This window comes from Manihot esculenta, chromosome 1 (genome assembly GCF_001659605.2).
Source record: "Manihot esculenta cultivar AM560-2 chromosome 1, M.esculenta_v8, whole genome shotgun sequence".
NCBI lineage: Eukaryota > Viridiplantae > Streptophyta > Magnoliopsida > Malpighiales > Euphorbiaceae > Manihot > Manihot esculenta.
In genome coordinates, this window is record NC_035161.2 from 27,226,189 (window position 1) to 27,250,058 (window position 23,870).

General features: G+C 38.7%; 1 protein-coding gene across 4 annotated transcripts; it reads left to right on the top strand.

Moving 5' to 3' along the window:
* The first annotated feature begins 61 nt into the window (after window positions 1–61).
* LOC110628340 (probable sodium/metabolite cotransporter BASS6, chloroplastic) lies at window positions 62–23,870 on the top strand. 4 transcript variants are annotated; one of them, XM_021774978.2, is made up of 9 exons: window positions 62–274; window positions 361–405; window positions 527–624; window positions 1,380–1,510; window positions 8,653–8,846; window positions 8,918–9,170; window positions 9,265–9,518; window positions 9,596–9,678; window positions 23,405–23,870. In XM_021774978.2, exons 1-9 carry the CDS (start codon window positions 133–135, stop codon window positions 23,468–23,470), a joined length of 1,266 nt encoding a protein of 421 aa, XP_021630670.1. In that variant the 5' UTR covers window positions 62–132; the 3' UTR covers window positions 23,471–23,870. The 4 variants fall into 4 exon arrangements, with proteins under 4 accessions (XP_021630670.1, XP_021630661.1, XP_021630685.1 ...); XM_021774969.2 differs by having other exon boundaries at window positions 63–274; window positions 524–624; XM_021774993.2 differs by lacking the exon at window positions 361–405 and having other exon boundaries at window positions 63–274.

A 23,870-nucleotide genomic window follows, 5' to 3' on the forward strand; every position in this document is an offset into this window, starting at 1 on the left:
TGCTTTATTTCATTTATAGCGTTTTTCTTTTTTACATATTTCTACCATGATATATGCACATCGGGTACCTTTGATCCTGCAGGGTGTAGCTAAGTATACTTGGAGTAGGACCGCTTTCTCTGGAATTTACCCATGAAAAAAATGACTGTCAACGGTCAGCAATGGCAGATTCAACGCCCGTTTATTCCTCAATTCCATGCTCAGAACATCCCCCATGTTCGGAAATGTAGTCTTTTTCCACTCTTCACTCGAAATTGCTCCCTCAAGTCTTCAGGTTTGATTCCTCCATAAAATTTTGTATCTTTGATAGTCTGGTTGGTAGAATTTTCTACTTGATTGCTATGTATATTTGTTTTTTAGAGTTGTGTGTGGGTTTCTCAGTTCAGTCAAACCCCCATTCTAAGTGTGAGTTTGAGTTTCTTCATCTTCTTTTCTCCATTTTTTTTTGTTTTATTGATTTTTCTTGGCATCGTTTAAATGGGTTTCTGTTCTTTCAAATGAGTTGCTTGAATTGATATTGTAGTAGTTGGGAGTCCCAGAATTTTAGTCGGCAGATGCGTATCAGAGAAGTTTTCGGATCATTTCGAGCAGGATGCAGGCCAGAATTTTATAACCGAACAAAAGGTGCATACATTTTTTGTTTGTTGTATCACCATGCTCTTCCTGTACTGAGTTTCTGCATTAATTTATTGGACTAGTAACAGAGCTACTGTGCATAAGATTTCCCAAGCGTTTGCAGACCAAATTGAATTCTTGTAACGTATGGGTTACTGGGTATTTCGTTGTTGTGATTACTGATCTTAGTCACATGCCTTATGGTTTCATTTTTTTTCTTTTTGGTACTTGGAAGGATTGTAAGAGAAATAGGAAATCTTCAGTGAGATATAGAGGGTTACCATATACATCCTGACAAAGCAGTAAAGACTATCTTTTTCAAACATAACGAGTGTGAACAGCTATGCATGAATAGATGACAATAATGTTAGGCAAAAGATGTTGAATTCCACATTTCTTAAAATGTTATCAAAGCTTCCCATCCAATGTTGGCCTCCTACAAGTATTTCATGGTCCCCAGTTTGGTCATGGATGTAAGGAGTGTGTTGAATTCCAGATTGGCTTGGCATAGAGGTAATGTGCCTCTTGTAAGGTTTTGGACATTCCTCTCCCTTGAGCTAGCTTATAGGGATGAATTAGGGCAGACCCATTTTCTTAAGAAAATGAGAAAACTATCACAAACTCTGAAATTAATTTTACTCTTGTTCCTGTTGTAATTGCTTTTTTGAACTTGCATCTGTTTGCTTTCTTTGTTTGCGTTCATCGCCTTATAATTAGTTATCCCAGGCTCATATTGATGTTACTAGCTGCATTTCTTATTTCAGATGGTTGAGGAGAAGAATTTTTCTGTACTGAATATCTTGAAGCAATCAAATTCGCTTCTGCCTCATGCAGTTCTTGCTAGTACGCTTTTGGCTCTCGTTTATCCACCCTCTTTCACATGGTTCACCTCCAGGTTATTATAAGTTTCTCTAAAGAAATCAACAATTTACTATGCTTTTGTTTTCATGAGTAGTTTGAACTTCAAAGTAAATTTTTTTTTTTAAAAGTTCACTAGGGGTGAGCAAACGATTGCTTCAGTTTTGAAGATTATTAGAATTATCAAAATTGAGCTAAACCAAAATTCGTCAAGGAACCAAACCAAAATTAGTCTATGTATGTTTCAATCCACTACTCACAAAAAAGGGAAATTAGTCAATAAATAACCTTATCAAACTTCAATTAAAAAATAAAATTTCAACTAAAACTTGAATACAAATTGAATAATTGAAATATACAAAATCAACACAGTGTACATCAATTAAAAGAATCAATTATAGATTAGATTAATCGACTTGAATACAAAATGATGCACACAAAAAGTCCATATGCACTATCAATTACATCAGTAAAATAATAGACTGCACAAGAGGAAAGGAACATGCAATTGTTCCAATATAGGCAGGATACAATCCTATCGTCCGTTCACTAGTTGCTAAAACCACCACAACACCAACAACTTCTCCAATCCCTACCTTGAAGGGTGGCAAAACAAGAGCAAAAGGGTGAAAGCTCCAATACAGCTCGTCATTTCCAAAGGGAAAAGAATTGGGAAGATACCAATCCTCCAAAAAGATTGAAGATACCAATACAAAATGAGGTGTTATGTGATGTAGTTCCAATGGCACAAGCCACATGTTATTAGGAAGACCTTGGCAATATAATATGCGAGTAGTAGAACATAATGGGTTTAAAAACACTTACTCGTTTGTCAAAGATGGTTAAAAAAGTTGTTTAAAAAGTTATTTTTTAACATTTACGCCTACGTATAATGCATAAGGAATCACTTGAGAGTGAAATGATGAAAAGGGAGAACTTGATGATACACAAGGAATTGGATTTGAGGACAAATCCTTTTCAAGAAAGGGGTATGATGTGCCCCTACATGGGACATTTGAGATTCCTACTCATCATGGATATAAACTTGGTATCTTCAAGCTGCATGGAAAATACATGGCTTGTAGGGATAATGGGTCTAAGTAAAGTGATGTATTTGGGCCTATTGGGGTGCAGAAGATCAAGCCGAGTGGAAAGCCATGTCGGAACTGTCACTAGGTCCAAGGGTAAAATTGGTATTTTGCCAAAATGTGAAGAAGCTTCTTATAATGGAAGAACACCCAAGTGACATGCAAAGCATGAGATTGGCAGAGGGGTTTGGGACTCCTAGAGCATGTGGAAAAGAAGACCAGTAAAGAATTTACTTCTTCCTAAAATTTTTAGCCTTAAATTAAGGAAACCTAGTTATATCCTACTTTCAAGTCCTACATCATCTTAAATAATAACTAATTTTAATCCTATTTCTTCTTTGTGTGGACATGTGAGGCTATTTAAGTGACCACAAGACTTTTTGTTTAGTTAAGTAATTCATATTTATTTATGTAGTAGGCTTACTAGTTACTAACCAAGTACTAGTAGGATTTAATAGTTTATTTTAAGCAGGATGTTATGTAAAGCCTATAAATAGGTTTGTTTCTAAATGGTTTTGGTTATTCATTAATAATACATCAAATTGCTTTTCAAGCTCCATTTTTATCACTTTTTAAGTATGGTAAATTCAACTTATCATCATAATCCATGGGTGTGGCGTCAAAGTTGTTAATTTTATTTGTGGCGTTCTACATATCAAAGATAATTAATTCCTATCTATCTATCTATAATATTCTTTTTTAGCTTAGTTATTGTTAGAATCAATATTATTGTTTAAAGGCTAGTGTATCTGAACCATTACGTTACTTTAAGTATGTGTTTTGTTCAAGTTGAGAATATTTGTAATGGTTATTGTTTAAGTCTTTTTTTTTTTATGTGAGTTTCTGGCAAAGTGTTGTTTGTTGGTTTAGTGCTTGTGTCCTTGGAGCAAATAAAAAATGGATGGCTAAGGTTGAATGAAAATATTAAAAATAGAAAAAATAATGCTGCGAAAGATTGAACATTGAATCTTTAGTTTGTTAAAGGAGTCCCTTGACCACTAAGCTACATCCTGACTTGTAAATATCATTTTCATTTGAAGTACATGTATTTTGGTTTGGTTTTTTACCTATTTTTTTCCTTTGAAGACCAAACAGAATTAAATTATCTAATAAATTGAACCAAACTTCTAATGCAGTTCAGTTTGATTCAGGTTTTTTGGGTTTTTAACTTAGTTTTTCTCACCCTACTCAAAAGTGTGTAGTACTAATAGAAAGACAGCCAGCCCTCATCATTTTCACTTTTCTAAGTATCTGCCTGTTTTTTATTTTTAAAAGAAGTATATTGTAGTTCTAGTCTTCTAGACAAAATTTGGTTGCATTGTTGAACAAGTCTCAATTTTTTTTGTTGAAAAAAAGAAGCATGTGGATTACAAAGTGTTGACTTATTTACTAATCCTAGCTGATTCTAGAGATTTGATTTGATCTGATTAGGATCCTTAATTATCTCTGTAATTATTATTTGATTATTTGCTTCCTGTTTAGATATGATTCTCTGTGTATAAATAGTCATGTAGATCAATTGTAAAGATTAAGAGTGAAATACAAGAATACTCAAAATTTTCCCCAAAATTCTTCATGGTATCAGAGCCTTTTCCTGATTTTTTGGGTCCAAATTCAATTTTTCCTCTTTAGGGTTTTCAAACCCTAGATCTACCTTTTTGGTACTAACCCATTTACGAGCCTCTCAATCTCTCACCGCCGGCACCAGGAGAACCGCCGGACTGCCGCCGGCTGATCGACCAGCTCCGACGCCGGAAAAGCCTGCGCGTGAGGCTCACGCGCCACCCCTTCCCGGCGCATGACCCGTTGCTTCCCAGCGCGTGACCCATTATCTGTCACTGCTTTGCTGCTCCGATCACTCCGGCGACAATTCCGATCATCTTTTCGGCCTTCCCGTGCTGCTACCCGGTCTTTTTGGTGAATCAATTGGGCTCTCTTGTGTGTACAACCTTGGATACCTCCTATTCTGTCACAGTTTATAAACCTTTACCATGGCAGAAGGTAAAAGGGTGTCAATGACAGAAGGAAAAAGGGTGTCAATAGCAGAAGGTAATGCTTCATCTCTTCATAATATTCCATGGATTATCGATTCTGGTGCGAATAGACACATGACAGGTTCTTCTAAAGGCTTTCTCAATTATTTTCCTTCCCTAACCAAAGATAGTGTCAAAATTGCTGATGGCTCTCTTACTCTCATATCCGGAACAGGTTCTGTTATTTGCACATCCAATATTAAATTATCATCTGTCCTCCATGTTCCCCACTTTCCTGTCAACCTTTTATCTGTTAGTGCTATCACCAATGCCCTTAATTGTAAAATTGAATTCTTTCCTGATCATTGTGTTATTCAGGATCTTCACACAGGAAAGAGGATTGGCAATGGTAGACTGCACGATGGCTTATATATGTTGGAGGGTGATCCAAGTTCTTCGATATCTCAAGCCTCTTTTGGAGAAAATAAGGATGTCAATCAGGAAATAATACAATGGCACAGACGGTTAGGGCATCCATCATTCTTTGCCTTAGAAAAACTTTATCCTAATTTGTTTGCTAGAACTCAGTTTGATTCTCTATTTTGTGATGCTTGTGAGTATGCTAAACACACTAGAACATCCTATCCTTTGAGTCATAATAAAAGTCAAATTCCTTTTGCGACTATTCATTCTGATGTTTGGGGGCCTACTCAAACTGTCTCCTTGTCTGGTAATCGATGGTTTGTCACCTTTATTGATTGTTGTACTCGAATGACTTGGGTCTATTTGATTAAAGCTAAAAGTGATGTCTTTTATTGTTTTCAATCCTTTCATAAGATGGTTTGTACTCAATTTGATACTAAGGTGAAAATTTTGAGAACTGACAATGGAAGAGAATACATGGATAGTAGCTTTTCTGCTTATTTGGAGAGTAATGGGATAATACACCAGACTAGTTGTCCTTATACTAGTGCTCAAAATGGCGTTGCTGAGAGGAAAAATAGGCATCTATTGGAGGTAGCTCGATCTCTTATGTTCACCATGAATCTACCCAAAGCATATTGGGGAGATGCAATTCTTGCATCTGCTTATCTTATCAATAGAATGCCTCTCAAGACCCTTGACTTTATGAGTCCTTTGGCGGTTCTACAAGGGAAGAATTCATATGTTGTTCCACCAAAAGTATTTGGGTGTGTTTGCTTTGTCCATACTAGGACGACAGGAAAACTGGATCCCAAGGCCCTTAAATGTGTGTTTGTTGGGTATTCTCCAACACAGAAAGGATACAAGTGTTATCATCCTCCCTCTAGGAAATACTTCGTTAGTATGGATGTTACCTTCCGAGAAACTGAACCCTACTTCAGCACCACCCACTCACCTCTTCAGGGGGAGAATAATGAGCAAGAAGAGGTGATCCCGAATTCTGTGATTCTGAATGATATGGTTCAACTAGAAAGTTTGAGTTCTAGTAGACAGGGGGAGATGTCCAATCAGGGAGAGAGAACTGGTCGTTTGGACAAGCCAGATTTGAGAAGGTATTCAAGGAGAGACAAGGCAGAAGAAGCCATTATGCAGTCTACTCAGAGTCAAGAATCTTCTCATGGTGAGTTACCCAGTCATGAATCTTCTTCTGATGAGTTACCCACAACTCTTTCTTCTGGTGAGTTACCCACAACTCTTGAATGTTTCAATGACTTAGATAAATCTATTGCACAAAGAAAAGGGGTCAGATCTTGCACTAAACACCCTATTTCTAACTTTGTTTCTTATGAATCTTTATCTCCTTCCTATAGAGCCTTTGCCTTGTCTATTTCCTCTGTGTCTATTCCACAGGATTGGAAGAAAGTTTTTGCAGATCCTAAATGGAAGAAAGCAATGATTGAAGAGATGAAAGCATTGGCTAAAAATGAGACTTGGGAGCTTGTCACTCTCCCACCTGAGAAGAAACTCGTTGGCTGTAAATGGGTGTTCACAGTGAAACACAAAGCTGATGGCACAATTGAACGGTTTAAGGCCAGATTGGTTGCTAAAGGATTCACCCAAACCTATGGAGTGGATTACCAAGAGACATTTGCCCCAGTTGCAAAAATGAACTCAATCAGAGTTTTGTTATCTTTCGCAGCCAACTTGGACTGGGACTTGCAACAGTTTGATGTGAAGAATGCTTTTCTCCATGGAGATTTAGAGGAAGAAGTGTTCATGGAAATTCCTCCTGGGTTCGCTGATGAGAAGACACAAGGAAAGGTGTGCAGGTTAAAAAAGGCTTTGTATGGGCTAAAACAATCTCCTAGAGTTTGGTTTGACAGGTTTAGCAGAGCCATGCTGTCCTTTGGTTACCAACAAAGCAATGCTGATCACACTCTGTTTATCAAACATCATAAGGGTAAGATCACCATTCTTATTGTGTATGTTGATGATATAGTGGTGACAGGTGATGACAAAGAGGAAATGGCTCAACTAAAGAGGTTGTTGGCCCAGGAATTTGAAATCAAAGATCTGGGAAAACTGCAATATTTTCTAGGTATCGAGGTGGCTAGATAAAAAAAAAGAATTTTCATCTCCCAAAGAAAGTACATTCTGGATCTTTTGGAAGAAACTGGTATGATGGGGTGTAAACCAGCAGAATCTCCCATTGAAAGCAATCACAAGCTGAAAGCAGGAACTGGTGAGTCCGTGGATATTGGAAGATATCAAAGATTGGTAGGAAGGTTGATTTATCTCTCACACACTCGACCGGATATAGCCTATGCTGTTAGCTTAGTCAGCCAATTCATGCATGACCCTCGCGAGACTCATATGCAAGCTGTACTTCGCATCTTGAGATACCTAAAGTCTGCGCCAGGGAAAGGGCTTCTTTACTCCAAACATGGTCACCTCCGAATTGAAACTTTTACAGATGCAGATTGGGCAGGATCTCTCGATGACAGGAGATCCACCTCTGGCTACTGCACAGTTGTGGGGGGGAACCTTGTCACCTGGAGGAGCAAAAAACAAAGTGTTGTTGCTCGGTCAAGTGCGGAAGCAGAATACAGAGCAATGGCCCAAGGAGTATGTGAACTCTTATGGTTGCAGAAGTTATTGGAAGAGTTGAGATTGTTCGAGAGAGACAAGATAACCTTGTATTGTGACAATAAAGCTGCTATAAGTATAGCACAAAATCCAGTCCAACATGACCGAACCAAGCACATTGAAATTGATCGGCACTTCATTAAAGAAAAATTAACAGATGGTATTTTGAGCCTAGTACATGTGACTTCTACGGGGCAACTTGCGGATGTGTTTACTAAAGGACTTAACAACAAGATCTACCATAATCTTATTTGCAAGTTGGGCATGTGTGACATCTTTGCACCAACTTGAGGGGGAGTGTTGACTTATTTACTAATCCTAGCTGATTCTAGAGATTTGATTTGATCTGATTAGGATCCTTAATTATCTCTGTAATTATTATTTGATTATTTGCTTCCTGTTTAGATATGATTCTCTGTGTATAAATAGTCATGTAGATCAATTGTAAAGATTAAGAGTGAAATACAAGAATACTCAAAATTTTCCCCAAAATTCTTCACAAAGAAAATATTAAGAAAATGAAATGAAGAAAAAATGTTTTGTTTATTGTTGCAATTAGCCTTTGATGTGATTGCTTTCTTGCATAATCAATCAATTTACTTGTTTATTTGATGCACTCATGGGCAGAAAATTTGCATCTAGAAATAAACCAAATTGTTTTTTAGCTCCTCTTCCTTTTTCCTCAAGTGCAAAGTGGACATTATCTATACGTCTTTATGATGTATTGAATTTCAATTTCTTTTTTCAACTATATATAGAAATCCTGTGTGAATTTTCTATAAATGTCTGAACAGTAGTGGGGAAAAGTGCAACACTTCATTTAAAACTCTCTAAATTGAGTAGCTGATTTATTCTCCAACTCTTAAGTATAAAGGTAAGCTAAATACTTTTGTGCAAACACATTTCACGGAGGGTTTTGAGCTCTAAATTCTAAGGCTGTAACGGATTACTATTTTACAAGGTTTGTGCAAACAGTCAATACCAGGATGCAATAGCATCAAATAAACTTTTGCGAATTCAAACGATTATAAATTTCTTTGTATCTGTAGGTACTATGCGCCTGCATTAGGGTTTTTGATGTTTGCTGTTGGGGTGAATTCCAGTGAAAAAGATTTTATTGAAGCATTCAAGAGACCAGCAGCTATTTTGGCTGGTTATGTCGGTCAATTTGCAGTGAAGCCAATTCTTGGATATCTTGTCGGCATAATTTCTGTATCAGTTTTTGGTCTTCCTACTCCTATAGGTGAGAGTCTATCAATCTTACCCTCCATAACTGCTGAGGCCATGCTGACATTCTGTGAATTTATGAGTTAGGTGCTGGGATCATGTTAGTTTCTTGTGTTAGTGGGGCTCAGCTTTCAAGTTATGCTACTTTTCTGACTGATCCACCTCTGGCTCCTTTAAGCATTGTCATGACATCATTGTCTACTGCTACCGCCGTTTTTGTTACGCCACTGTTATCGCTCTTACTTATTGGAAAGAGACTGCCTGTTGATGTAAAAGGAATGGTAGCCAGCATTATGCAGATAGTAGTCACCCCCATTGCTGCAGGATTGCTTCTAAACAGGTGATACACTCTCTTTTAAGCGTTCGAAACTTCGAATGGGTGGTTTTCTCAAGAGTCAACAAGTAGTCAACTTAATAGATTATTATTTCTACAGGTTCTTTCCCTGGATTGCTAATGCTATTAGGCCATTTCTGCCTCCGCTTTCAGTACTCGTGACAGCCTGTTGCGTTGGAGCACCACTTGCTATAAATGTCAAGTCAGTTGTATCCCCTTTTGGAGCAACCATATTATCACTCATTATTTCATTTCATCTGCTGGCTTTTGTCATTGGTTATGTTCTTACTGGTCTCATTTTTCCCAAAGCACCTGACCTAAAAGCACTTCAAAGAACAATGTCTTTTGAGACCGGTACAGCCTTTATTATAAATCCTGTCAATTTCACTGAAATTTGTATCATTCTAACTGACAATACTGTTGCTTTGTAGGAATGCAAAGCAGTCTCCTGGCCCTTGCACTTGCAAATAGATTTTTCCAAGATCCACTTGTGGCTGTGCCTCCAGCTATCTCTGTAAGTTGAAATACCAGAATTTCCGCCTGTTATTTTCTGTTTTTCTTTATATAAGAGAAACTGATGCAGAGTGCCTAGTTATTTTTTTTAATATTTTTTGGAAAAGGGGAGTGACTGTGCGGTTGTCGAGGCCGGTCAAAAATAACTTTTTTTGTTATCCACAATTTTACAACTGTAGATAGTGGTAAAAGGATCGAATCCACAGGGAATCGATACTCACCTATTTTTCTTGTCAAGTCCAAGTAAATAAACCAAAAATAAAATAAAAGGGGGGTTTTGGGATTGATGCACTAAACTAGAATTAAAAGCCAAAACGTAAAGCAAATAATAAAGAGAATTCAATAATGAGAAAAGTCTAGTTGAAGAATTGGATCCACTTCAGTTGTTGGGATTAATCATTAGCACATATGTTCTTTTATTTGACTCAATAAATTAGTTATGAGAGTGAAAGACGCTTTTCACCACCATATCCCTCCTTAAGCATAGATTAACTAGGAAACGTTCTCTAATTAATCACTAATCAATAAGTTACCAATAAACGTCCTTGGGGCTTCAGATTCATTCAACTGCCAATTGCATTAAGAAATAGAGAGACCTAATTCTAGCTACTCAAACGTATGATGATCTTGCTAGATTATGCAATCTCCTTGGTTTTTACACCAAGAGTTACTTGTGTTTGAATAATTCAAGCAATTGCGGATTCAAACTACTCAAACTAACAAATTATTACTTTGCAATCAAGAATCAATGGGCCTTATTGATCTAAACAACAAAGCAATAATAAAATTAAGCATGAAATTGCATAAATATTGATAAATAAAAGATAAACATCATATGTTCAGATCGCACAATCCATAAACAAACTGAAGTTTCACCTAATCTTCAACTAGAAACAAGGGTTTCATCCACTCATGGCTGAAACTAACATAAAAATAAAAGAAAGAAAGTAGGAAGAAGAAGGAGAAGGGCTGGCTGGGTGGCGTGCGACTGCTGTGTTGATCTTCTCGAAGAAAGATGTTCTTCTTTGTTGGTTTGGCCCTCTTTTTATAGCTGAATAGGCTGCCCTAAGTTTTGTTGTTTAGATGGAGTCCTTTTCCTATTTGGAGTTGGATTCTTTGAAGGCAATTGAATTTTCTTGAGATTTGGCTTCCTTGATATGCGGGATAGGGTGCTGAGCTGTCTTGAAGAGTTGTTGAGCTGTCTTCACGTGTTTGGGGAAGGATAGACTTCTTGAAGGTTTGAATTTTGAGTTTCCTGCGTTTCTGCTGTCTGCTGTCGCAAGGTTTGTTTGCCCGAGTTGCTTGGACAAACAACTTGGTCAAACAGACTGTTTTGGTGCTGTCTGTCACTCTGCCTCTGTTCTGCGGGGTCTGTTTGCCTAGTTTGCTTGGGCAAACAATCTGGGCAAACAACAAATCTGCGCTTTTCTCATCCTTCTCCCATTTCAGCTGCAACTTGGTTTGGACAAACCGTCTTGGGCAAACCAGGCTTGTTCTCTTTTATTCTCTTTTGACAATTTTAAGGCCATTTTTCACCAAGTCATTCTTTTACATCATTTCCTGCAAAATAAGATCAAAACCATAAAATTAGGTAGAAAATGTGTAAATTAGCATTAATAACAACATGAAAAATGGGACTAATTTTGGCTTGATCAAATACCCCCACACCTAGCTCTTTGCTTGTTCGCAAGTATATAAACTTAGTCAAACAAACTCTCTTTGCTACTTGATCCTTTATTTCCACTTAAGTTCTTACTCTAGACCCCTAATTTGAAGCATTGCAGTGGAGAGTGTATGCTCCAAGGTTGCTTTCCTCCTTCCTTGTTTCCCTTTACCTATCATGGTTGTTAATTGTTTTCCTCATTAGAGAGATTATACATGCACATATTCTTGTTTAGTTTAGACTATTTCTAGCTCTCGGAGTGATTTGCCCTCTATTTGAAGCACTTTATTCAGCTTTTTGCACTTTTATTCTTGCCTGAAAAAGTCACCAACCTTTTGACTCGAAGGTACATATTTGTAATACCTACCTCCGGTTACTCAGTTGGTCACCTATCCAAGTGGCTACTAGCTCTGTTCATAGTCTTTGACTATTGGAACAATTTTTAATTTGTGCTTTTGAGGTCATTGCCTTTGCTGAATTTTCTTTTTTTTCAATGATTTGGGCAAATCAACACCAATTGCTAAATAAGTCACATTTCTTTATTCACCCATCTTTTATTTTATTATTCTCTCTAATGAGTAATGATATACATTTTTCATCATAGAAAGCTCAAAGATTCAATTCAAAAGGAAATTCCCAAAAATGAATACAACTCACTGCAATTGATTCAACTTAGGTTTAAAGAGTCACCACATCAATGGGGTCATGGAAAGAAAGCTCATTCAATATAGCCTATTGTGTTTGAGTAAAGCATATCAAAACAGAAAAAAACTGTGGCTATATGTGTGTGAAGACTGTGGCTATGTGTGTGTGGATTAAAAGCAAAAAAAATGAAAAAATTTCACCTAATGTATGTTAATTGAAAATTAAAGCTTAAAGAAATAAAAAAGAATGTATGAAGCATCAAAATTCAGAGATATGCACCCCCACACCTAATTCATGCATTGTCCTCAATGTATTGGAAATATTAAAGTTCAAAAGAAAAACTGAATACTCCGCTGATGTGATTTGCCCCAGTTTGTTTGGACAAACAGCTGGCCAAACTAGGTGTCTCGATGTGCAGATGGTAGGATGTGAGCATGCTCTCCATGTGGGCCATCCTGGCCTCAATTCTGTCCAGGCAAGCTGCTTCTGTCTGTGCAGCTGCTGGTTGTTGCGGTGCTAGTGGCTGGTCTGCTTGCCTTGTATTGGTGCGACGCCCAAACACTCTTTCATTCTTCGGGACAACAGGACCTACAGGAGAAATGCAAAAGATGCTGCCTTCCAACAAGAAGTTTTTGAGAAGAAGAAGAATTGTCATGGAGAGGGAAGAATAGAATACTGAATTTAAATGAAGAAGGTACTGCCCTGTTTAATTTCTTCTTCTGTCGCTTTTTCTGCCTAGGTTGTTTGCCCAGCTGTGTGGGCAAACAGCTTGGTCGAACAATGTTATGCAGTGCATCTGGTGTGTTGCTGGCAATCTTCTTGCGCACGGGCCTGGTGTTTGCCTAGCTGGTTGGGCAGTCAGGCTGGTCAAACAATCCTGTGCGTTTTCTCTCTATTTTGGGCCATCAGTCCGCCGAAAGCTTTTTCCTGTCTCTTGAGTTGTCTCCGCTGTTTGTCCAAGCAGCTTTCCACTTGCAAAACAATTAAAATATGGAAGTGGGTTAAAGCACTTGGTTTCTACACATCTGGTTTGCCCTGCTTGTTTGGGCAAACAAACATCTAATTTTTTTTTTCTTTTTTTTTTAAGCATGAAATTAACTACTAAGCAAGCCGAGAGGCGAACAGATTTTCGTCTGGAAAGCCTTCCTTGATTGTATATGGCTTCGAACTAGTAGGGAGTTGGCTTAGGTGATCCGCCACTAGATTCTCTTTCCCTTTCTTATCTCTTATCTCCAGATCGAACTCTTGCAAGAGCAAAATCCATTGAATGAGTCTCGGTTTTGCCTCTTTTTTCTTGATCAAGTATCGTAAGGCAGTATGATCCGAGTAAATTATAACTTTTGTCCCCAGGAGGTATGGTCTAAATTTCTCTAAAGCAAATACAACAGCCAAGAGCTCCTTTTCTGTTGTTGAATAATTGCTTTGGGCAGCGTCCAATGTTCGGGATGCATAATGAATTACGTGAGGTGAGTTGCCTACACGTTGTCCCAAGACTGCCCCCATAGCGTAATTGCTTGCATCGCACATGATTTCAAAGGGCAATTTCCAATCAGGTGCTTGAATGATTGGGGCAGTCACTAGTAATTTTTTTATTAGATCAAACACTATCTTGCAATCTGCATCAAAATCAAATGTTATATCTTGTTGGAGCAATCTGCATAATGGTTGCGTGATTTTGGAGAAATCTTTTATATAAATCTTCTGTAGAATCCTGCGTGGCCAAGGAAGGAGTGGATTTCTCTAACGTTTGTGGGGTAAGGCAGATTTTTGATGGTATCCACCTTGGCTTTGTTCACTTCAATTCCTTTGGCCGAAACAATATGGCCTAATATCAAACCTTGGTTAACCAAGAAGTGGCATTTTTCATAGTTAAGCACAAGATTCGATTCAAGGCATCTCTTTAAGATCTTTTCTAGATTAGCAAGACAATCTTCGAAGGAGTTATCGTACACCGTGAAGTCATCCATGAAGACTTCAATGATTTTCTCCACATAATCAGAAAATATGCTCATCATGCAGCCTTGGAAGGTAGCAGGTGTATTGCGTAGTCCGAATGACATTCTTCTAAATGCAAAGGTACCAAAAGGACAAGTGAAGGTGGTCTTCTCTTAGTCTTTTGGGGCCACTGGAATTTGATAAAATCCTGAATAACCATCCAAACAGCAATAATGAGACTTACCTGCAAGCCTTTCTAACATCTGATCTATGAAAGGTAAGGGGAAGTGATTTTTCCTTGTTGCTGCATTTAGTTTCCTATAGTCCATGCATACTCCACCCATTCTGGACTCGAATTGGAACAAGTTCTCCCTCGGCATTTGGAACAATGGTGATCCCAGTTTTCTTCGGGACTACATGTACAGGACTTATCCATTTGCTATCAAAGATTGGGTAGATGATTCCTGCGTCTAGAAGCTTGACTATCTCCTTTTTCACTACTTCCATCATAGGAGGGTTTAGCCTTCTTTGGGCATCTCGGACGGGCTTGTAGTCCTCTTCCATGTGTATTCCGTGCATGCATGTGGAAGGTGAGATGCCTTTTATATCCTCTATGGTCTACCCTATGGCTCCTTTGTATTTCTTCAATACTTGTTGGAGGCTTTCTTCTTCGTGTTGGCTTAATTGATTTGACACTGTTACTGGATGTGTTTTTCAACTCCCAAGTACATGTATTTCAAGTGTCCAGGAAGAGGCTTCAAATCTGGTTCTGAACTTTTCTTTTCCGAAATCTGCTTTTTGGAAAAGCTGGATTCTCCTTTTTCCTGCTGTTTGGGCAAACAGCAGTCTGCCTGTGTCAGCAGCCTGGATGAATTGGACTCTGCCTTCTCCTGCCGTTTGGGCAAACAACAATTTTTCTCATGCTCCTTTGCTGGCTGCTTCAGTGAATGGCATTCTGGCTGGGCTATTGGCTCAACTGGTATGGCCAGGCTGTATTCTGCTTGCTGAAGTGGTTTGAACATGAAGATTTTTGGAAGAATATTGAGTATTCTTGTATTTCACTCTTAATTTGTACAATATGTCTACATGGCTATTTATACACAAAGAATCATATCTAAACATGAAGCAAATAATCAAATAATAATTACAGAGATAATTAAGGATCCTAATCAAATCAAATCAAATCCCTAGAATCAATTAGGATTAGCAAATAAGTCAACACTCCCCCTCAAGTTGGTGCAAAGATGTCACACATGCCCAACTTGCAAATCAGATTATGATAGATCTTGTTGTTAAGCCCTTTAGTAAACACATCCGCAAGTTGCTCAGTAGAAGTCACATGAACTAGGCTCAAGACACCGTCTGTTAATTTTTCTTTAATGAAGTGCCGATCAATTTCAATGTGCTTCGTTCGGTCATGTTGGACTGGGTTTTGTGCTATACTTATAGCAGCTTTATTGTCACAATACAAGGTTATCTTGTCTCTCTCGGACAATCTCAACTCTTCCAATAACTTCTGCAACCATAAGAGTTCACACACTCCTTGGGCCATTGCTCTGTATTCTGCTTCCGCACTTGACCGAGCAACAACACTTTGTTTTTTGCTCCTCCAAGTGACAAGGTTTCCCCCCACAACTGTGCAGTAGCCAGATGTGGATCTCCTGTCATCGAGAGATCCTGCCCAATCTGCATCTGTAAAACTTTCAATTCGGAGATGACCATGTTTGGAATAAAGAAGCCCTTTCCCTGGCGCAGACTTTAGGTATCTCAAGATGCGAAGTACAGCTTGCATATGAGTCTCGCGAGGGTCATGCATGAATTGGCTGACTAAGCTAACAGCATAGGCTATATCCGGTCGAGTGTGTGAGAGATAAATCAACCTTCCTACCAATCTCTGATATCTTCCAATATCTACGGACTCACCAGTTCCTGCTTTCAGCTTGTGGTTACTTTCAATGGGAGATTCTGCTGGCTTACACTCCATCATACCAGTTTCTTTCAAAAGATCCAGAATGTACTTTCTTTGAGAGATGAAAATTCCTTTTTCTGATCTGGCCACCTCGATACCTAGAAAATATTGCAGTTTTCCCAGATCTTTGATTTCAAATTCCTGAGCTAACAACCTCTTTAGTTGAGTCATTTCCTCTTTGTCATCACCTGTCACCACTATATCATCAACATACACAATAAGAAGGGTGATCTTACCCTTATGATGTTTGATAAACAGAGTGTGATCAGCATTGCTTTGTTGGTAACCAAAGGACATCATGGCTCTGCTAAACCTGTCAAACCAAGCTCTGGGAGATTGTTTTAGCCCATACAAAGCCTTTTTTAACTTGCACACCTTTCCTTGTGTCTTCTCATCAGCGAACCCAGGAGGAATTTCCATGAATACTTCTTCCTCTAAATCTCCATGGAGGAAAGCATTCTTCACATCAAACTGTTGCAAGTCCCAGTCCAAGTTGGCCGCGCAAGATAACAGAACTCTGATTGAATTCATTTTTGCAACTGGGGCAAATGTCTCTTGATAATCCACTCCATAGGTTTGGGTGAAACCTTTAGCAACCAATCTGGCCTTAAATCGTTCAATTGTGCCATCAGCTTTATGTTTCACTGTGAATACCCATTTACAGCCAACGAGTTTCTTCTCAGGTGGAAGAGTGACAAGCTCCCAAGTTTCATTTTTAGCCAATGCTTTCATCTCTTCAATCATTGCTTTCTTCCATTTAGGATCTGCAAGAGCTTTCTTCCAATCCTGTGGAATAGACACAGAGGAAATAGACAAGGCAAAGGCTCTATAGGAAGGTGATAAAGATTCATAAGAAACAAAGTTAGAAATAGGGTGTTTAGTGCAAGATCTGACCCCTTTTCTTTGTGCAATAGGTTTATCTAAGTCATTGAAACATTCAAGAGTTGTGGGTAACTCACCAGAAGAAAGAGTTGTGGGTAACTCACCAGAAGAAAGAGTTGTGGGTAACTCACCAGAAGAAAGAGTTGTGGGTAACTCACCAGAAGAAGATTCATGACTAGGTAACTCACCAGGAGAAGATTCTTGACTCTGAGTAGACTGCATAATGGCTTCTTCTGCCTTGTCTCTCCTTGAATACCTTCTCAAATCTGGCTTGTCCAAACGACCAGTTCTCTCTCCCTGATCGGACATCTCCCCCTGTCTACTAGAACTCAAACTTTCTGGTTGAACCATATCACTCAAAATCACGGAATTCGGGATCACCTCTTCTTGCTCATTATTCTCCCCCTGAAGAGGTGAGGGGTTGGTACTGAAGTAGGGTTCAGTTTCTCGGAAGGTAACATCCATACTAACGAAGTATTTCCTAGAGGGAGGATGATAACACTTGTATCCTTTCTGTGTTGGAGAATATCCAACAAACACACATTTAAGGGCCTTGGGATCCAGTTTTCCTGCCGTCCTAGTATGGACAAAGCAAACACACCCAAATACTTTTGGTGGAACAACGTATGAATTCTTCCCTTGTAAAACCGCCAAAGGACTCATAAAGTCAAGGTTCTTGAGAGGCATTCTATTGATAAGATAAGCAGATGCAAGAATTGCATCTCCCCAATATGCTTTGGGTAGATTCATGGTGAACATAAGAGATCGAGCTACCTCCAATAGATGCCTATTTTTCCTCTCAGCAACGCCATTTTGAGCACTAGTATAAGGACAACTAGTCTGGTGTATTATCCCATTATTCTCCAAATAAGCAGAAAAGCTACTATCCATGTATTCTCTTCCATTGTCAGTTCTCAAAATTTTCACCTTAGTATTAAATTGAGTACAAACCATCTTATGAAAGGATTGAAAACAAGAAAAGACATCACTTTTAGCTTTAATCAAATAGACCCAAGTCATTCGAGTACAACAATCAATAAAGGTGACAAACCATCGATTACCAGACAATGAGACAGTTTGAGTAGGCCCCCAAACATCAGAATGAATAGTCGCAAAAGGAATTTGACTTTTATTATGACTCAAAGGATAGGATGTTCTAGTGTGTTTAGCATACTCACAAGCATCACAAAATAGAGAATCAAACTGAGTTCTAGCAAACAAATTAGGATAAAGTTTTTCTAAGGCAAAGAATGATGGATGTCCTAACCGTCTGTGCCACTGTATTATTTCCTGATTGACATCTTTATTTTCTCCAAAACAGGCTTGAGATATCGAAGAACCTGGATCACCCTCCAACATATATAAGCCATCATGCAGTCTACCATTGCCAATCCTCTTTCCTGTGTGAAGATCCTGAATAACACAATGATCAGGAAAGAATTCAATTTTACAATTAAGGGCATTGGTGATAGCACTAACAGATAAAAGGTTGACAGGAAAGTGGGGAACATGGAGGACAGATGATAATTTAATATTCGATGTGCAAATAACAGAACCTGTTCCGGATATGGGAGTAAAAGAGCCATCAGCAATTTTGACACTATCTTTGGTTAGGGAAGGAAAATAATTGAGAAGGCCTTTAGACGAACCTGTCATGTGTCTATTCGCACCAGAATCGATAATCCATGGAATATTATGGAGAGATGAAGTATTACCTGACTTTACAACGTCAGATGTGGCACTAAAGAATGAGGAATCAGAGTTAGGAATCGAGATTCTTGTACCTTCTGCTATCGACACCCTTTTACCTTCTGCCATTGACACCCTTTTACCTTCTGTCATGGTAAAGGTTTATAAACGGTGACAGAATAGGAGGTATTCAAGGGTGTACACACAAGAGAGCCCAATCGATTCACCAAAAGGACCGGGTAGCAGCACGGGAAGGCCGGAAAGATGATCGGAATCGTCGCCGGAGTGATCGGAGCAGCAAAGCAGTGGCAGATGATGGGTCACGCGCCGGGAAGCGCCGGGTCACGCGCCGGGAAGAGGTGGCGCGTGAGCCTCACGCGCAAGCTTTTCCGGCGTCGGGGCTGGTCGATCGGCCGGCGGCAGTCCGGCGGTTCTTCTGGTGCCGGCGGTGAGAGAGTGAAGGGCTCCTAAATGGGTTAGTACCAAAAAAGTAAATTTAGGGTTTTGAAACCCTGAAGAGGAAAAATTGAATTTGACCCCAAAAAATCAGGAAAAAGGCTTTGATACCATGAAGATTTTTGGAAGAATATTGAGTATTCTTGTATTTCACTCTTAATTTGTACAATATGTCTACATGGCTATTTATACACAAAGAATCATATCTAAACAGGAAGCAAATAATCAAATAATAATTACAGAGATAATTAAGGATCCTAATCAAATCAAATCAAATCCCTAGAATCAATTAGGATTAGCAAATAAGTCAACAGAACAGGCTGCAATCTGTCTGCGTTGGGTGCTAGGCTTGTTTGGGCAAACAATGGCTTGCCTGTTTTTCCTCTGCTGGCTGCTTGGGCAAATAGCAATGCAGCAGACTGTTTTTGTCCTCCTTGGCTCTCTTCGGTCTTCTTTATTTTCTTGGCTGATCTCCCTACAAAAATCATCGTTTAGCATATTATTTTCAAAATTTCTTGGCTAAAACAATTGATGATATCTAAACCATAAACAGAGGACATGTCATAGGGGTATTTCATAGCATCATAAATATTGAATTTTATTACCTCCCCTTCGAATTCCATGGTCTGCATTTTGCTGGTGCACTGGTTCTATTTGTCCAGTCTGCTTGGGCAAACAGTTTTCGGACTGCTTGGGCAAACAGTCCCTGTCCATGTGTGCACTCTGTCTGCTTGTTTGCCCGGCTGTTTGGGCAAACAGATCTCCTAGCTCACTTTCTGGCAGTTTCTCTTCAGCAACTTGTCTTTGCACTTGTGAACCTCTATCATCACCTCTATCATTATGAAGCTCTCTCCCACTTCTTAACATGATAGCACTAGCATTTTGCTTGGGATTAGCCTCGGTTAAGGTAACTTCCCTTGAGATTCAAGCTTGCTTATGGAGGTAGCTATTTGACCCATTTGTTGTTGGAGACTTTGCACAGTGTTTGCTAATGACTTCATCATCTCCTCAAGGTGCATGTTGGAGTTTGGAGGTGCTGCTTGGGCTGGATTTCTTTGATAATTTTGGTAGTTGTTATCCCTAGCATAGCTGAAGTTTGGATGCTCTCTCCAACCTAGATTGTAGGTGTTAGAATATGGATTATGTCTTGGCTGTCCATTGAATCCTCCAATTGCATTTACTTGCTGGTCATCCTCTTGAAGTATAGAACATTGATCAGTTGGGTGTCCCACATGTGCACATATCCCACATGGCCTAATTTGCTGAAGTTGTTGAGTTTAGCCTATGACAAGACTTCTCACTGCAAAGGTTAGTTCAGAAATTTGAGACGTGAGAGCAGATGTACTTACCTCGTTGACTCTCTTTGGCAGTTGCCTTTCATCTCCATATTGTCTAGATGCGGCTGCAAGTGTTGAAATCAAACTCTCTAATTGCTTGAGGCGTTCTATCTTCAATTGAACCTCCACATGCTACATCAATGAATTTCCTTTCGGATGGTAGCAAACCTCCATAGAAGTATTCTATAAGTGATTTATCTGAGATGTCATGTTGTGGGCAGCTTGTACACAATCTCTTGAATATTTTCCAATACTCATACAAATCTTCAGTCAATTTTTGCTTAATACCACTTATCTCTCTTCTTATGCCTATGGCTTTAGAAGTTGGGAAATATTTGTTCAAAAAGGCTCTAACCATGCCATCCCAAGAAGTGATTGATCCGGGTGGTAGGTAAAATAGCCAGTCTTTGGCATAATCATCAAGTGAGAATGGGAATGCTCTTAATTTCACATGTTCTTCAGATATGCCTTGCGGCCTTATGGTAGAACATACTATATGAAATTCCTTCAAGTGTTTATGGGGGTTTTCATTCTCCAAACCTCTAAATTTAGGTAGGAGGTGTATCAAACCTGTTTTTAGCTCAAAAAGGGATGTTAAGGGTGGATAGGTGATGCAAAGAGGTGCTTGGTCACCTATAGGGGCTGCCAACTCTCTTAGTGTTTTTTCTCTTAGAATTGGTGCTCTTATCGCTTGATTTTCTGGTTCAATTTCAGCAAAGACAGTAGGTTCAGCTGGTCTTCGGACAGGGGCAGCAGGTTGCACATTGAATTCAGCCATCTCAGCGACTATTTGGGCAAACTCAGCAGAGTTGTGCTCTGTTTCAACAGGGTGTTGTTCTGTTTCAGAAATATGTGTTGCTGGTGCAATTGATTCAGCAATTTCTGGTTCGGTTGTTGTTGTTTCAGTATGGGCTGTCTCTTGGACAGCAGCAGCTTCCGCAGGTGCTGTTTCTTGGACAGTAGCAGTTGATGAGGATGGTTTTGAGGCTTGGCTCCTCGGATTGACTTGCTTTCTTAGTTGTTTTGTTGTACGCTCAATTTCTGGATCGTAGAATAAAGTATCTTTGCGTTCAGCCCTGGTCAAGAAAGAAAAATAAATTAGTTAAATCAACTCCCCGGCAACGGCGCCAATTTTTGACTGTGCGGTTGTCGAAACCGGTCAAAAATAATCTTTTTGGTTATCCACAATTTTACAACTGTAGATAGTGGTAAAAGGATTGAGTCCACAGGGAATTGATACTCACCTATTTTTCTTGTCAAGACCAAGTAAATAAACCGAAAATAAAATAAAAGAGGGATTTTGCGATTGATGCACTAAACTAGAATTAAAAGCCAAAACGTAAAGCAAATAATAAAGTAAAGAGAATTCAATAATGAGAAAAGTCTAGTTGAAAAATTGGATCCAATTCAGTTGTTGGGATTGATCATTAACACATAGGTTCTTTTATTTGACTCAATAAATTAGTTATGGGGTGGAAGACGCTGCTCACCACCATATCCCTCCTTAAGCATAGATTAACTAGAAAACGTTGTCTAATTAATCACTAATCAACAAGTTGCCAATGAACATCCTTAGGGCTTCAGATTCTTTCAATTGTCAATTGCATTAAGAAATAGAGAGACTTAATTCTAGCTATCCAAACGTATGGTGATCTTGCTAGATTATGCAATCTCCTTGGTTTTTATACTAAGAGTTACTTGTGTTTGAATAATTCAAGCAATTACGGACTCAAACTAATCAAACTAACAAATTATCACTTTGCAATCAAGAATCAATGAGCCCTATTGATCTAAACAACAAAGCATTAATAAAATTAAACATGAAATTGCATAAATATGATAAATAAAAGATAAACGTTATATGTTCAGATCTCACAATCCATAAGCAAACTGAAGTTTCACCTAATCTTCAACTAGAAACAAATATAAAAATAAAAGAAAGAAACTAGGAAGAAGAAGGAGATGGGTCGGCTGGGTGGCGCGCGGTTGCTGTGTTGATCTTCCCGAAGAAAGATGTTCTTCTTTGCGGGTTTGGCCCTCTTTTTATAGCTGAATAGGCTGCTCTAAGTTTCTTTGTTTAGATGGAGTCCTTTTCCTATTTGGAGTTGGATTCTTTGAAGGCAATTGAATCTTCTTGAGATTTGGCTTCCTTGATATGCGGGATAGGGTGTTGAGCTGTCTTGAAGAGTTGCTGAGCTGTCTTCACGTGTTTGGGGAAGGATAGACTTCTTGAAGGTTTGAATTTTGAGTTTTCCGCATTTCTGTTGTCTGCTATCTGCAGGTTTGTTTGCCCGAGTTGCTTGGGCAAACAACTTGGTCAAACAGTCTGTTTTAGTGTTGTCTATCACTTTGCCTCTGTTCTGCGGAGTCTGTTTGCCCAGTTTGCTTGGGCAAACAATCTGATCAAACAACAAATCTGCGCTTTTCTCATCCTTCTCCCATTTCAGCTGCAACTTGGTTTGGGCAAACCGACTTGGGCAAACTAGGGTTATTCTCTTTTGACAATTTTAAGTTCACCAAGTCATTCTTTTACATCATTTCCTGCAAAATAAGATTAAAACCACAAAATTAGGCAGAAAAATGTATAAATTAGCATTAATAATAAAATGAAAAATAGGACTAATTTTGGCTTGATCAAGGAGGCAATTGTAGCAGGACATTAGAAGGGGAAATCTGTTATATTTTTATTGCAGCCATCTTTTTGACTGATCAATTCCAACATTAGTTCACATGTACGGCCATCATTGAAAGCTTCAGATAGTTTAAGTTTTGATATTATATCTGAGAAATATTACAAACTCACTACTAAAATTTTGGAAATCTATTTGTTACATTTAGTATGTCTGGAAAGGTCTCCCCTGGCTTATGTAACGAATTACATATGTCAAGAATCAAGTTAGACGAGGGTCACTTAAGTCAAGTCTTTAGTTTGCTGGAAGGATCATGATACCTTTTATATACTTTATCTGTCGCCTAAAATTTTGTTTTTTGGTCATAATCAATTACTGTTCTATTGGTCACGGTCATGCATTCATTTCTTCATTTAGCTGTCAGTTCCTTATAGTTTAATTGACAATTAGATCATGTTATAATGTCATTCAGGCTGCACAATATTAATCATAAGAAATATTTACCGTTTCTGTGATTGCAGACTGTAATAATGTCTTTGATGGGCTTCTTTCTTGTAATGGTTTGGGCTAAGAAGAAAGAAGTATGACGGAACATAGCTTGTTCAAATTTCTGGAGTCAGATATCTTGCAAGTACGTCCTCTGCCAACTTGGTAATTATTTTCATGGGTTTCTCATTGTTCCTTGAGTTGGAAAAATAGCAGCAATGGTGATAAAACATAGCTCCTGTGATGTCATTCTCCTGGGATGCAGATGCATTCCTGTAATATGATGAAGCTGTCTAAAAGCTTCTGAAGAAGGATCTCATAGATCCCTTTTTCTTTTTTCATCATCATTCACTTGGGACAGGCAACCAACTCGGTTGTATAATTTCTCTGAATTAGTTTTGTAGTGGGAAACGTGGTAAGAATCACAATACATCTGCATCCGAAACGTATGCAACTGCTGCAACTGAAAGTTTTCATATCTCAACATATTTATACTTGCAA

What these genes read in the sequence shown, in the direction of transcription:
- LOC110628340 (XM_021774969.2), top strand. Translation starts at nt 133, where the DNA reads ATGAAAAAAATGACTGTCAACGGTCAGCAATGGCAGATTCAACGCCCG. An exon ending in GCAGGATTGCTTCTAAACAG is followed by an intron (nt 9,171 to 9,264) that starts GTGATACACTCT and finishes TTATTTCTACAG; the next exon opens with GTTCTTTCCCTGGATTGCTA. An exon ending in CTGTGCCTCCAGCTATCTCT is followed by an intron (nt 9,679 to 23,404) that starts GTAAGTTGAAAT and finishes CTGTGATTGCAG; the next exon opens with ACTGTAATAATGTCTTTGAT.